Below are 14,389 nucleotides of genomic sequence, written 5' to 3'. Positions count from 1 at the left end.
TGATAGGCTAGTTCAAATGGAATCCAAAGCTAGACTTAATACAGTTAAGACAAAATACACTATTGTAAACGGTCTTTGGTTAAGGCCGTATTAACCTGTTTTGTGCTGATAATTGATCATTTTTTCTTTACTCAATGATTTTTTAGCAAGTCCAAAGGTTTTCCCGTTGGCAGAATGGGACCAATGAGAAGACACGCTTAGGTTGTGTGGGCGGAGCCCGCCGTCAAGCGCTGTCAGTTTGGAAAGTGCAGTGACCATGCCCTTGGAACTTCAATGAAAACACATTACAAATTTTTAGCAATATTAAGTATACACCTGCAAAATTCAAGGGGTATGTAGTGGAAACACGTTGTAGACTATAAAGTATCTATACAGAATCTAACTGTGGATGTTGATTAGCTTGCTACCACTGTCCTTTCATATCTTATAAGCACGGCAGGTTGCTAGAAATAGCTAGCTACTTTGCTACTGTCTTAACTTGTAACTGGAAGTTCGCTGAAAGTATCAAGCTGTCAAGTGGCGTAGCCAGCTACCCATTTTCTAGAATACTATTAAAGTTGTCCAACCATACGCACCGGCGGCAGGACTAGGTTGATTGGCTGGCTATGAGAACAAAACAAAATAGTAGCTTGCTAGCGAACGCTAGCTAGTTAAATTAGTGCAGCCTCCTCATTATGTGTATGGTAAAAGCCATATGCGTAACACAAAAATTATCTCTCTTTCTTCCGACCGTCAGCTGAGATAACACCATCATGGGGTTCCTGCTCTCTAAATCAATGGACCAGAACTTTCAGAAGCAACAGGAGTTCATGCTGCACAATGCCAGACTTCAGGTGAGACAGACTTGGGTTTGACTAATTCATGTCTGCTACTGATGAAACTGAACAACCAGTTCAAAGTTCAAGTAGTTTACACATAAATAAAATGTAGAATGTAAAAGCCTGTTCAGCTCCATTCACCTCTCGGTGTGAAAAAGAAAATCCACTTTTTTCTTCAATGTATCTATACCAGGGGAGAAAAAGCATTTCTTTTTTACATTCCCTTCTTTTTTTGTGGCCAATTAGAGTTTGATTCATTATTAACCCGCGAGGGAATCATCACCTGCGATATGGAGCTCTCCCCAGCCTGCTGATGTAGTTACCAGAGAGCAGAGAGAGATGGCCACAGGCATGCCACACTTATTAACCACTCCAGAACATATGGCTTTGCCTTCATACCCCTAGAACTCCACTGTAACTGTACCAAATGATGAACAACGACCATGCTCCCTGGCTCCTGTAGTGAGAGCAGCAGTGACTGAGTTGAGGCATGTCTTCCTGGATAAGGTCACTGCGATGAGTCACAGGCAGATTTGTGCACCCGGGCATTTATCTGAATCATGTTTAATATTGGGGGTGGATTCAGTTAATCCGAATCATATTGATTTGGATGTCTTTCCATTGATCTCACTTCATATGTAGGTCTGCTTGTATGTACGTTGAGTTCAAATGTTGACACAGCCTTAAGTGAAGTCTCATTTGGTGTTGATAAGGATCATCTTGATCTATCGGAAGAATGGGCTCCCTCCACATGATCAATGATGACTTTGTGTACGACCAAGGCTGTATGAGGACAGATCGATGCTGCTGTCCAGCGCATCTGCCCGTCTCCCGGGCCGTGTCGAACGGCCTCTCGTCGTGTGTGAGTGTGTGTGTGTGTGTCTGTGTGTGCGCGTGCGAGGTGGAGCGACCCCGGCCGTGTGACACGTGCGCCTCGTCTCGGCGCGTCCTGCATTAAGATGTCAAGGCCGTCGCACGACTCCACGGACGCTCCTTTCATGCCGTGCCAATCACAGCTAATGACACGCTCGTCGCCGCACATTGTGGCCGGGATGTCGACGGGCTCCGCGGCCGCGGCGGAGACGGCCGCGTCTTGTGTGAATGTGTCTCCGGGTAATTGGAGGTTCGGACATTTTTGACGGGTTCAATTTGAAAAACGTGGGACGAGGACGGCAACTTGATGATAGGGTTGAGTAGGTTCTGGTGTGACGCTCACATGACAGACCCTCTGGGCTTGTCTTCCTACATGACCTTGACTGGCTTTCACCTCATTGAGGAAAAGGCTATATTAGTATCGTGTAATGTGGTTACAGGTATCACAACAGTCATGCCAGAGGGATTTGACACGTTTTGTTTCAGGAGTTGGATGGGTTAGGAGCAAAGCAGACCAGGGGGCAGAGGCTATTGGCGTGCTGACTGCACAGGCTGTCTGTTTGCTCGCCTGTCCGCCTGCCTGCCTGCTTTGCTGTCTGTCTGTCTGCCACCTTGCTGTCTGTCTGTCTACCCGTCTGACTGTCGGCTGGGCAGCCTGCTGTGTCACTGTCTGTTTTCCGTCTGGTTTGCCAGCCTGTGACCTGGCCAACTCCTCTTCTAGTCGACCTTTAGGAAATGTCAGTGAACTTCCCTCCACTTCGACACCTCGCTACGACTCTCCGGCTCTCTCTCCACTCTACCTGCCCTCCATCCATACTCCCTCCCCCCATCGCCCTCACGTCCCTCAGTCCTCATTCATGTCACCGCGACACAATTACAAAGCAAACTTGCACTCCCAAATATTGCTCCGTGAAACTTTGGATGGTGCTGGGGTCGAAAAGAGAGAGAACAAGATTAGGAAAGGGGGAGGGAGGGAAATGGAGAGAGAAAGAAGAAAAAAAGAGAGCGATAAATGTCTTCCTCAGTCTGCCCCCTGCATCTTGTGTTGCATTGCCTCACACACACAAACACTGGTATAAAAGTGCCAATATACTGGAGATTGTAGCGTTGACCTCCCTAGTTCTTCTGAATGGAAAGTCAAATCTAAACATCTAAGTTGCCTTTCTCTTTATGTGTCACCTCACGAAAAGACAACACGCTCTCTCCGGATGTTCTGGCTCTTTAGAAAACACATTACCCCTTATCTAAACTGCACATCATCCTTCACTCCCTACTTCCTTCCTTCCGGAAATGTCAGCCTCCCAGAGGGGGCGGGGCCATCTCTTGGGTTGGGGTGGCACTAGGGGTGATAGAGTAGGGAGGGGTATCAGTGGCTCAGCTCTGCGTCACACAGCCAGCACCTGGTTAAAATACTGCTGATGAGAACTCCTGCCTGTCTGATGGTTATCAGAAGAAAAGATGATATCCCCCCCTCTTCTCGTGACCTGATTGGACTATATGTGACGTATACAGTGTGTAGACATCTACCAATGAGCTCTCACCTACACACGCGCCCCATCCTCACCCCCACATCCTAACTTCCTGCCTCTCAGCCCATACGGAGGCCAGGGAGGCTTTGGAAACCTGCCTGTGGCGGTCTGAGATAAATGGTTCATGTGTCCTCAGCACCCTTGACCATTGGGGCGTTGATCCAGGTCCACTTCTCTCTGCCGGGTGCTCCTCCCCTGTCTCCCTGCCCAATCTCTGCCCTCCTCCCCTGTCTCCCTGCCCAATCTCTGCCCTCCTCCCCTGTCTCCCTGCCCAATCTCTGCCCTCCTCCCCTGTCTCCCTGCCCAATCTCTGCCCTCCTCCCCTGTCTCCCTGCCCAATCTCTGCCCTCCTCCCCTGTCTCCCTGCCCAATCTCTGCCCTCCTCCCCTGGCTCCCTGCCCAGTCTCTGCCCTCCTCCCCTGGCTCCCTGCCCATTCTCTGCCCTCCTCCCCTTGCTCCAGCTCTCTCTCCACACCTTATCTCCATCCTTGGGTCTTATTCACTTACAGTCATTGACTCCACTTAGCTCCCCTGAGCGCCATGAACAAAAGACCCTTGATTAGGAAGTGAAACAAGGTAAAATAAAATGGATATGGTGATTTTTTTTTTGTTGAGTTGCCAGGATGTCAAGGGGACTTATGTCAAGCACCTCTCCTTTATCTGCCAGTGACACACACACCTCAACACACACACATACTGATTAGGCCGCTTGGAGCTCACTAGGTCTTCTATTGATTGGCTAACGATTCTAATGGTTCCAATCAGACTTGCTAAACTGCACAGTTGGTCGCGTCAACGCAAGAAGTGTGTTTTTCCAAGGTATTGTTGCGTACTCTCAGAAGTGTAATTGTTATTTTAATAGGTAGCTTGATTACGGAAAAGATCGGAGGCTGGTGTACATTGTAATTTAGACGTTGTTCAAATGGTGTCTCATATGCCTTCATATGATGCCATCGGCTTATGACGCCATGGAACATGAGAGAAAAGAGCTATTGAAATGATAGCAGTGACAGCCTATAATTAGTCTCTCAGGAGTAGCTAAATGGCGTTTTAGTCTTTTGTATGGTTCCTACAGTGAAGTCAGCCTCTACCCTTGATATGCACGTTGCTTATAAAATAAAAATACCATCTTTGACATCTGACTTTTTCAGAAACAAAAAGCTCTTGTTTGAAAAGTCAACCGTCTTCTATGTCCTGCAATGGCCGTCACAAAGAAAGAGGAAGCAGGAAGTGGCAAGTACTCGAGGTCAACAGGAAATGGTGCAGACAAAGAGTCAATCAAGTTCACTTACCGCAGGTCACCCTCCGATAGGAAGGGCCTGTGGTCTTTAGTCCTTTAGAAGTGTGGCTTGGACGTCGGTCTGTCTGCAAAGAAGTCTTTTTGTCCTTGATGGAATTGTCAATGAGATCATTCACCTGAGCCTTACTCCATCCATCCTCTTACTGTCTCCCCACCTACTACGTCGTCCACCCCTACCTCTTCCTGACACACACACTCCTCTTCCTTACACACACACACACACACCACAAAAACAACCACGCACACGCACGTGTCCCACCACACCACACAGGCATCACACAGCGTCACAGGTGTTGGGTGTTAACGGAGCGTGTCTCCCCAGGGTGTGTGTGTGTGTGTGTGGGGGGGTGGCGTCAGTGTGTAATATGTCTCGATCCTCCCCTTCTCTCGATCTTTGTCAGAATTGTCCATGCGCTCGCCACACCGGCTGCTAGATCCAGAGTCTCTGGAGACCATTGTTCTGGAGACTTAGCTTGTTGGTACTGAGGTTATGTTTAATCATGTGTAATCATGTGTAATCATGTTGTCTACTAGTTGTCAGTTGTGTTTCACTTTCTGTTTTCTGTTGATTCTGAGGTTCTGGGTTCGAGGTCGTTTCGAGGTCGTTTCGATGCGGTTTCAGTGTCGGGGTTTGTGATGTTTTGGTTTCAGATGGAGCGTCAGATCCTGATGCAGGAGCAGGTGAGGGAGAGGATGGTGGCCATGCAGATTGCCTGGTCCAGAGAGTTCCTCAAGTACTACGGAGCCTTCTTCAGTCTGACCACACTGGGGCTGACCGTGGGGTGGGTCGCACACGGCCACTCTCTCTCTTCTCTGCCTCTCCATCTCTCCTTAGCTCTCTCGCTCTTCCTCTCTCCACCGTGTCTTTCCCTCTTTTTTCCCCCCCACTCTCTTTCTCGCCCCCCCTCTCTCTTCCCCACCTGTCAGAGAGGCAGGCAGTTGTGACATCACCACAGCACAGGTACAGGTTCAGACACCACGTCTCAGGCACATTCATGTGAGGTCCTTCCTCGCCAGGTGAGGAGACTCAGCCATTGAGCGCCCCCCCCCCCCACTGTGTGAGGTAACTGCTGCATGTCTTAACATCAGCGGCGCTGCGAGGCGTTCGCAGATACAAACAGATACCAGATACCTCACAGATAACGGGACCACTAGGGAAGGTCAGTGGTCTTGACATCAACACCCCTGGGTTATTCACACCAACAACGGTGTGTTTGTGCACTCTCAGGTGCTGCTACTGAGAGACTCGAGTCTTGGTAGGTGTTGGTACCAGTGTTCATTCGTTGCCAAAAGCAGTGGCACATTTTGTATAGGCAAATGTTGCTCCTTCATTGACCCCCAAAAATGACTAAATTAAACTTGATCACAAAAACCCACAAACTGTGAAATGTGGGTTTTTGTGATCGTTTCATTTAGTCATTTTTGGGGGTCAATGAAGGAGCAAACTTTGCCAACATAATTACAGTCCTTCACAAGTTTCAACAAGTTCTAGTCAGGTCAAATCCCGCTTTCATTCTGATTGGATTATAAGAGCAGATTGATTGCTATGAAGGGGGGGACTCTTTATATATAGAATGTTGATGCCAATAAAAGCCTTTAAAACGTATGAATTGCATGTTATTGTTTTCCAGGATGACATAGAAACATGTGAAAAAATGATGCACAAATACTGAACCAGCAAACTTGACAAAACTTGTCACTGCCAACACTTTTGCCCATGACTGTACTTACTTTGTGTGTGTGCGTGCGTGTGTGCGTGCGTGCGTGTGTGCGCCCTCCTCTCAGTGCAATAAAGCAGAAGAGGCCGGCCTTCCTTGCTCCGCTGGTCCCTCTCAGCTTTGTGCTAGCCTATCAGATGGACATGGCCTATGGAACGTTAGTGTACCGGATGAGGGGTAAGACAGTGACTATTACCCCCTCCTTCACCAACCACCTCCAGTACTATGTCGTTTCATAGCAGGGTTTGGTGTACTGTATCCAACTCTTCTGTCGGAATCGATTAACATTGAAAAAGGAGGAATATCATGAATAGCAGATGTATTTGTGTGTATATTTGTTTTAATGTGTGTGTGTGTGTGTGTATGTGTCTCCAGGTGAGGCAGAGAGCATCATGGCCTCTGAACACGATCGTCTGCCCATGCCCCACGGGACTCCAACCTACGAGAGCATAGAGAAGGCTCGCCGTGCTCGCAGTCACCTGACGTCACTCCTGGAGAAATAACGCACACCTGACTTGGGGTGGGGTCCGTGGAGCCAGCCATCCAATCAGCACAGACCCCAGCACTTCCTTCCTCGAGGATAGGATAATTGATTGGTTCACACCTTCATTGACAGACGGTCCCAGTACCAAGCACATAAAGAATGAATGAGATGAGCTGCAGGAGTGACAGTTCACATTTACAGGAGCTGCAAACAAGTCATGCTAAATTTGAATCATGTCACTGAATCATTCGTCCAGTACAGAATTGGAATGAAGTTATTTGTATTGTCCTAGTTCTATTCTTTCCAATGGTACTACATGTATAGGGGTGCAGAGATACTTACTGTATCCAGTACTGGATACAGTAAGTAATATAGTGCAAAATGGAGGTGTCTTACTGGCCATGATTGTCACAGCCAAAATGTGTCACCACTTTGGTGGCAATATGTGCATTAACAGTGAAAAGTATGCTTCATACATTATCCTACAGTCTTTTTGTTGAATCATTTCGGAAAATATGTCATCGGGAATGTGATTAGCACCCATGTTCTTTAAAAACAAACACTATTTTTGTATTCTATCATGTAGGCCTACTTTTATAATTTGCCTACAAAAGAGAAAAGCCCAAATGATTGATACCGTCTATAGCTCTTTATGTATAGAGGCAGGGAAAAATCTGCTTCCATACTGTCTGAATCTTCCATGATGTCAAGTCATTGTAGGATATGTACATACTGTGCCTTTTTAAACGAATAATAAAGTCCATTTCAGAGGGTTACTGCTCTTTAAGTCCACCCGACACCAATGCAAAACCCTGTTTAGAATTTAATACCATAAATGCCAAAGCCTACCTTCTTTTCTCCGTGACAAAGTCAACCATAGATGAGCTTCGAACCACACATCTCCGATTTAACTTTGGTGAATTTAAATGTGCTTCACACAGGTGTCTGGGGCCCAGTGTTTTAGATCAGATGTTTTCTTCCTTACTGCCTTTTCTGTAGAAGTACCTCCTAAGCTGCGTGAGCTTAGGAGGTAAAGCACATGAATATTAGGTCTCAGGTGGAACTGGCGATGTGCTCCAAGCTACAATGTCTTAACACTGCAAACTGACCTTTCTCTGTTATTCCGCCAAACGGAAGAAATAACTCCACGTACGTCATTATCATCCATCGAACTGGCAGAGGGGGAGTGTGTGTGTGTGTGTGTGTGTGTGTGTGTGTGTGTGTAATTGGGGGGGGGGGGGGTATGGAGAGATGGAGTATCATGACTCACAGTTTGGTGAGGTGTGGACTATATAAGATGAAGCTGTGGCAAACCAAACATACCTTAAAAACAAACGGCGTTTGACAAGAGGCTGAAGAGGCGGAATTCTTCCAAGTACCGAGAAGGAACATCAGCCAACAGCATCTCAGGAGGACAGATCAAGTCCAAACGCAAACAGCATCGCACTTTGGGCGAGTTGTAGTTTCAACGTTCCTTCAAAGCGCATCAACCAAGTTTCTTAGAATGCTCCTTAGACTCACGTCCGTTATTCTTGTGTGTGTAGGTAGTATGTTGACGTGTGTAGGCGCTCAGGGCACAAGCAAAGTCATTTTACCGAGAGACTACGGGGTGAAACTGTGCGGTAGAGAGTTTATTAGAGCCGTTATCTTCACGTGCGGCGGGTCCCGTTGGAAACGTTCCTTAGAGGAAGGCTTGGGTGAGTAGTTTTTTTATTGCTTTATTTACTATATTTATGCACTTAAATAGGACACACTCTTGTTTAGGTATTCTAACAGTAGCTTTTCAAAAGATGAAAACATGTTAATCTTCAAAATATGTCAATAGGCCCACCTGTTAAAGAATACATACTGAGAATATTTAAAATGCTATATAAAATTATTATACCGTAAGGAGTAGAAGAAGAAAGCAATCGCCAGAAATGTTGTTGGCCTAGTAATAGCATGTCTTTGACCACGGACTGCTCCTGTGATAAACTCATTCAGAGATCCGTAGAGTGAACAGTTTTGTGTTTAATGAGCAACTAAGCGAGTCACTGGAGTAACTGAATAAAAAAAATACTGCCACTTAAAAATATATTTTTTCTTTCTCTTTTCCACAATATTTCACTTTGCTTGCCTTGATCTCTTTTTTTTGGTGTCAAAACCCTTTATTAAAAATGTAATATCTTGATTGATTCATAGATGGATGTTTGCACCTTACATGACCCTCTCACACTTTAATTCCTTGATTAATTGACTGATCAAAGAGGTGACTGTGACCTGTTTCTTCCTTCTTCCCCCTCCCTTAGACCCCTTCCATCTCAACTCCTACAGTGACATCACAGAGGGTGGCGACCGACTGTCCTGGGAGCGTGGCATGGAGATGGGGGCTCCCCAAGCTGAACGCTCTCCTCTCCAGCTCCCCTCCTCCTCCTCCCCCTCCCTGGCAGATCTCCTGGTCATGCTGGGGGCGGCATCAGAGCCCCGTCAGTCACCGGCGGACACGGACCCCATTGATGTGCCCCAGGTGGCAGCCATGATGGGGGGTGGGGCCGGAGAGCAGGGGAGGAGCCCCACCCTTTCTTGGCCACGCCCCGACAGGCGAAAGAGGAACTTTTCCCTGGGTGTGGCGGGCATGTGTTGCAACCAGGGCTGCACCAAGAATGACATTGGCCGGTTGTGCTGAGACTGGGTAGGGTTTGGGGGGATATGAGGAGAAGGAGGAGGTGGGGTTTGACTCCTACTGGGGAAGCGCCCTCCCATTCTAGTACACATAGGTTCTAATACTCAAACTAACTAGAACGCATGGTCAGTATTATATTAGTGTACTAGTGTGGGTGCTGTAGGACGTAGCCATGTTTGTGTTTCTGTGAGTTTGTGTGATATGTCTGTATGGTTTCACTGTTCTGACAAAGCTATGTTCCTATCAGGACAGTACAGGATTTTGGTTTGTTCCTTTCTGTTGTGACACATTGCTATACACTCCCATTCTGTGATTCATTATCTGTCACGTCATTGGCCAGCATTAAATGCTTGTTTTGCTGAAAAGCAAGAGCACTGATGTTACCCTGTTCTGAAAAAAATGTAGTTTATATGCTAGAAGCATACACATGAATGATGGCATGTGTATTCAAATCTGTACAAAAAAGAAAACCAAAATAAATACCATTATGTTAACCATGAACTTTTTGACATCACTGGGTGCTTGTTACAAATCATTGTTATTCTGGCCCTGGGGAAAAAACTGCAGGGACTAAATTGTAGATATCAACTCTATACAGCTATAGAGATATCATCCTAAACTTAGTTTCATTGCAGAAAAAAAATTGTGATGTCAGTGGAACACCGGAGGCCCCCTGTACACCCCATAATGACTCAAACTAGACCCGAGGGCTGCAGGTAGACAAAGTAACTGTCGTTTTACCAGTTTTAATCTGTTACCTAGACAACGGTTGCGGGCCACAACGCTGTGTTAACGACCCTTTAATAACATAGAAACATATTTTAGTGATCTGCTGTCCAGGTGTAGCCTGGAGGTCCTCAGCAGGCCTGTCAGAGCCATCAGAGGGAAGAGGGAGGCTGGAGATGAAGCTCTTTGTAGAGACCCCTGTGGAGAGGAGGAGGGGGAGGAGAAGCAGGAGGGAGACGGCAGAGCTGGAGATTCTCCCCACAAACATCACCCAGAGATCCATCTACATCTCCACTCCACTGTCAGCTAACCCACAAGAAGCCCTTTGGCCCTGGAATTGTAATATTCTTGTAGACAAAATACCACAGACTTAAAATGTTGGAAAGATTTGTGTGTGTGTGTGTGTGTGTGAAAGACAGAGAATACTTCTGTAAGGAGTTATGGAGGGAGAATTATTTTAAAAGTCAATACATAATCAGATGTCAATCATTCAGGCAACCCATGTATTTCCAGGAAATAGAAACCTTTAGTTTAAACCAGTAATACTCTTCATCATGAACAGGATCTCATGAAAAACACAAACAAAAGATGAAACACGATACAGAACTCTTGTCGTCATCGCCTCCATCCTACAGCATACAGAGCTTCACAAAATCGCGCCTCACACACTCATAGAAAAACAGACACATTAATAAAACAAAGAACAGAAACATTCTGATTCATTTCAATGGCTTCCTCCAGACCCGCAGCACACAGACAAACATGGAAAATATAAATCTCATCAATGACCATGCATCATACTGTTCCAGTAGAGATGTGTATGTGTGTGTCAGGGGCAGTTCCAACAAGCTTGGACTCCCTTGTGGTCCCCCTAAATGTAAAGTCTGTATTAACATGGTCTTTTTCCTGTAAAGCAGTGAAGAAAACTATATGACAACAATAATATTTAATATAACTGGCCCCTCTAACAATACAACTGGCCCCAGCTTGCTCCCCCCAGCTTGGCCCCCCCAGGTTGGCCCCCCCAGCATGGCCCCCCCAGCATGGCCCCCCCAGCATGGCCCCCCCAGTTGAAATGGTCTAGAACCTCCCCTGGTGTGTGTGCCCCAGTGGCCCAGACGGTGCCCCAGAGGCGTGCCGTCGCAGGAGGTTTGTCCCCTTCCTGCCTCCCCGTCAGCTGGGCGGAGCCACAGCTGCCGCACACAAGCTGGTTGGGAGACGAGGACAAAAGCCGAGCAGGACAAACGGAGGACAGCGGGGAAGACAAGCCATCGCGCGGGTGAGAGCCAGACTCCGGCAGCAAACACACTCCTGTCAATAACAAACTGGGCTCTAATTCACCAACGGAGCAAGCGAGGAGGATTTTTCAGCTTTGTTTGGCTTTGAGTTTTTCGGTCTTATTTTCGTTGAATAAAACGGTGCTCTTTACAAAGCTTAGCTTTTAAACCCTGGTGGGCACCTCCCTCTCTGCTGTGCGCGACATGCTGAAATATTAAAAGCATAAGGATGCGCTTTTGGGCTTGGGCTCGAGTTGTTTTTCTTTCAGAGGAATAGACACCCTTCAACATCCAGCAGGCATGAGAGAGAGGCTGTTCAGTCTGTTGCTGCACAGTCTTCTCTGTGGGTGGGTCTTTTGGTCTGGCCTGATACTGTCATTATGGCAGTAAACAACAACAGCATCAACAACACCACCACCACTGACCAAACAGACTCCTGTTCAAGAGTCCAGAGTCCCATATCCATAAGAACAGATGCACATTACAACAGACAACCTTCCTGGAGCACAGAGAGAGGAACGTCCAAGGTCAGAGGTCAGTCTAGGGCCGCTTCTGATGCTGTCCACTAGTCCTCTCCCAGAGCGGGTCAGGTGGGACCGCTGAGTTCAGCCCCCTCCCCCCCACCCCTCTCGCCCCCAACACCTGGTGAAGGGGGTCAGGTGTCGGACGGGCGTGGCTTCAGCTGCTCTTGCTGTCCCGGATGGCGTCCACAGTCTGGGCCAGCTTCTTGAAGGAGGGTCTGAGAGATGGGTCACTGTTCCAGCACTCTGACATGACATTACAGATCTGGAGAGGGGATAGGAGGAGGCGTTAGGTAAGTCCACACGTGTCCACATGTACATCTCATATTTATATTTGTAAGATTCCTAAATGTTTCATGTATGCAGCTTCCTGCCAAAGCAAATTCCTTGTCTGTGCAAACTTTCATGGCGATTAAAACCCTTTCTGATTCTGACTCTGATGTGTATCCAGTCACCCACTGCCACCAGACTGTAGCGGAGGCCCTGCAGAGGGAACTTCTCCTACCTCAGGTGGACAGCCGTCAGGGGCTGGAAGTCTGTAGCCTCGTTTGAGGAGCAGGTCGATCAGGTGGTACACGATCATCTGACCCTGCTTGTCACTGCCCATCTCGTCCATAAACACCTACAGGCACAGGGGAGGGGGGGGTGATGAAAGTTGAACAGTCGGAGAGTGGGGAGTAGAGGCCAGAGTAGGAGAGAGCAGGGGAGAAAGAAGAGAAATGAGGGGAAAGCAGAGGAGGGGTAGAGCAAAAGAGAGGAGAGGAGAAAAGGAGGAGAGGAGGGGAGGAGAGGAAAGGAGGAGAGACGTACTGCTGGTGGGCTGTGATTCTTGTCACTGTAGGTGAAGAGTTCGTAAAGGACAACTCCAAAGCTCCACACATCAGACGCCACTGAGAACTTACTCTCCGTTAAAGATTCAGGGGCGTACCTGGAACATCATCATCATCATCATCATCAATTTACACATCTACGTATTAGCAAACCCCCGTTTTTGTGAAGGGGCGTGGTGGGGGGGGGCTCTCACCAGAAGATGGGGCTCTCTCCTGGCTCTCTCACTGTATAGTACTCCTTGTCCTGGGGCAGGACCTTGGTGAGGCCAAAGTCTCCAATCTTCACTCTCATCTCAGTCTCTACCAAGATGTTCCTGGTAGCCAGGTCTCTGTGGATGTAACGCTTGGTGGCCAAGTAATCCATGCCCTGCACGCACATCCCCAGGAACACAAACACACACACACCATGAAGAGCACTAACACACACACACACGCCATGAGAAAGGCATGCACACACACCAGACACGCCCACTCACTGCAGTACCTTGCAGATCTGTGAGGAGTAGTGCAGCAACTTCTTGAAGTCAAAGCGTTCCCTGTTCTTGACCAGGTAGTCTCTCAGACTGCCATAGGGGAGGTACTCCATGATCAGTCGCAGGTTCTTGCGCCCTGGGGGTGGGGCAGAGGAGAGCAGAGCAGAGCAGGGGAGGGGAGAGCAGAAGATAGTAGAATGGAGTTGTTGAGTAAAGTAGGGTAGAGAAGATAAGGTGAGAGAATAGGAAGGTGGAATTGAGTAGAGGAGATGAGAGTTGAGTAGTGCAGAAAGGAGCAGGAGTCCAGTGGAATAGATGACAAAAGAGTAGATTAAAATACAGTAAAGTAGCTCTCGACCAGACTAGAGTGGTCAACAGGCCCCTCCCACCCCCAGGCCCCTCCCACCCCCCAGGCCCCTCCCACCCTCCAGGCCCCTCCCACCCCAAAGGCCCCTCCCACTCACCGGCGCTGTAGCAGACGCCCTTGTACTTGACGATGTTGTCGTGCTGGAGGGACTTGAGGATCTCGATCTCGCGCTCAAAGTCGCGGAGGTGCTCGGCCGTGCTGTGCTGCAGCTTCTTCACGGCCACCACCTCCCCAGTGCTGTCCTGGAGGGGGTCGTAGCGGCACATCTCCACACTGCCAAAGTTACCCTGGGGGTGGGGGGGGGGGAGAGGTAAGTCGGGGGACCTCACATCTACAATGATAAAGCGCGGACACTGGGGCAGCCTTAGAGAGCTCTGAAATCCTGCGTACGCGAGTGCGAGTGAGCATGTGCTAGGTGTGTCACCTTGCCCAGCTGTTTCAGGAAGATGAGGTGACGTTCTTCAAACTGGGCTGGCTCCAGACTGTCAAAGGTTCCCGGGAACCCTCTGCTCCTGGTGGGAACCATGTCACTCTCCACCAGCAGCTCATAGTCTACTCACACACCACAACCACAGTCACGCCTCGTCAATCAATACTCTCAAGGGCTCGCTGGAGTCATGCATCAATTATTCATACGTGGATCAATCACTAATAATCTCATCTCCCAGATCGGTACAAAACATTCCATCCCCAGATCAATACTGCGAGTCTATCAGTCACGAAGGGCGTGTGTGACCTGGTGTGAAGAGGCTGTTGAGGTCCCGGATGACGGCCCTGAAGGAGGGCCTGTGACACGGCTCGTAGTCCATGC

At 48.2% G+C, this 14,389-nt stretch overlaps 3 protein-coding genes across 8 annotated transcripts in view; 2 read left to right on the top strand and 1 right to left on the bottom strand.

Annotated features, from left to right (window-relative positions):
- The first annotated feature begins 217 nt into the window (after positions 1-217).
- plgrkt (plasminogen receptor, C-terminal lysine transmembrane protein) lies at positions 218-7,558 on the top strand. Its single transcript, XM_084687143.1, has 5 exons — positions 218-331; positions 737-833; positions 5,172-5,302; positions 6,306-6,415; positions 6,614-7,558. Exons 2-5 carry the CDS (start codon positions 753-755, stop codon positions 6,739-6,741), a joined length of 450 nt encoding a protein of 149 aa, XP_084543269.1. The 5' UTR covers positions 218-331; positions 737-752; the 3' UTR covers positions 6,742-7,558.
- A 668-nt stretch (positions 7,559-8,226) lies between these two features.
- Positions 8,227-9,387, top strand: rln1 (relaxin 1). The gene is made up of 2 exons (XM_084687333.1): positions 8,227-8,419; positions 9,011-9,387. The coding sequence occupies exons 1-2, from the start codon at positions 8,227-8,229 to the stop codon at positions 9,385-9,387; spliced, it is 570 nt and encodes a 189-aa protein (XP_084543459.1).
- A 1,766-nt stretch (positions 9,388-11,153) lies between these two features.
- Positions 11,154-14,389, bottom strand: part of jak2a (Janus kinase 2a) — an 18,820-nt gene continuing 15,584 nt past the window's right edge. For 4 of the 6 annotated variants that reach the window (XM_084686334.1, XM_084686336.1, XM_084686335.1 and 1 more), the window contains 8 exons: positions 14,315-14,389; positions 14,003-14,130; positions 13,676-13,865; positions 13,223-13,347; positions 12,933-13,105; positions 12,719-12,836; positions 12,414-12,530; positions 11,154-12,173 (listed from right to left, as the gene is read on the bottom strand). The exon at positions 14,315-14,389 is cut by the window's right edge and continues 76 nt beyond it. In XM_084686334.1, the coding sequence (XP_084542460.1) occupies positions 12,066-12,173; positions 12,414-12,530; positions 12,719-12,836; positions 12,933-13,105; positions 13,223-13,347; positions 13,676-13,865; positions 14,003-14,130; positions 14,315-14,389 (1,034 nt within the window). In that variant the 3' untranslated portion in view covers positions 11,154-12,065. Of the gene's footprint in view, positions 12,174-12,413; positions 12,531-12,718; positions 12,837-12,928; positions 13,106-13,222; positions 13,348-13,675; positions 13,866-14,002; positions 14,131-14,314 lie in introns of those variants that run through there. The other 2 variants (XR_014740874.1, XM_084686337.1) reach the window with 2 other exon arrangements.

Source organism: Hypomesus nipponensis, chromosome 22, assembly GCF_054491055.1.
Source record: "Hypomesus nipponensis isolate SF chromosome 22, ASM5449105v1, whole genome shotgun sequence".
NCBI lineage: Eukaryota > Metazoa > Chordata > Actinopteri > Osmeriformes > Osmeridae > Hypomesus > Hypomesus nipponensis.
The sequence above is the reverse complement of the archived record's forward strand: the minus strand, read 5'-3'. Positions and strand labels throughout refer to the sequence as shown.

Coding starts and splice junctions, on each gene's coding strand:
- rln1 (XM_084687333.1), top strand. CDS start 8,227: ATGCTCCTTAGACTCACGTCCGTTATTCTTGTGTGTGTAGGTAGTATG. Junction 8,420..9,010: donor TTCCTTAGAGGAAGGCTTGG/GTGAGTAGTTTT, acceptor CCCCTCCCTTAG/ACCCCTTCCATCTCAACTCC.
- plgrkt (XM_084687143.1), top strand. CDS start 753: ATGGGGTTCCTGCTCTCTAAATCAATGGACCAGAACTTTCAGAAGCAA. Junction 834..5,171: donor TGCACAATGCCAGACTTCAG/GTGAGACAGACT, acceptor TTTTGGTTTCAG/ATGGAGCGTCAGATCCTGAT. Junction 6,416..6,613: donor GTTAGTGTACCGGATGAGGG/GTAAGACAGTGA, acceptor ATGTGTCTCCAG/GTGAGGCAGAGAGCATCATG.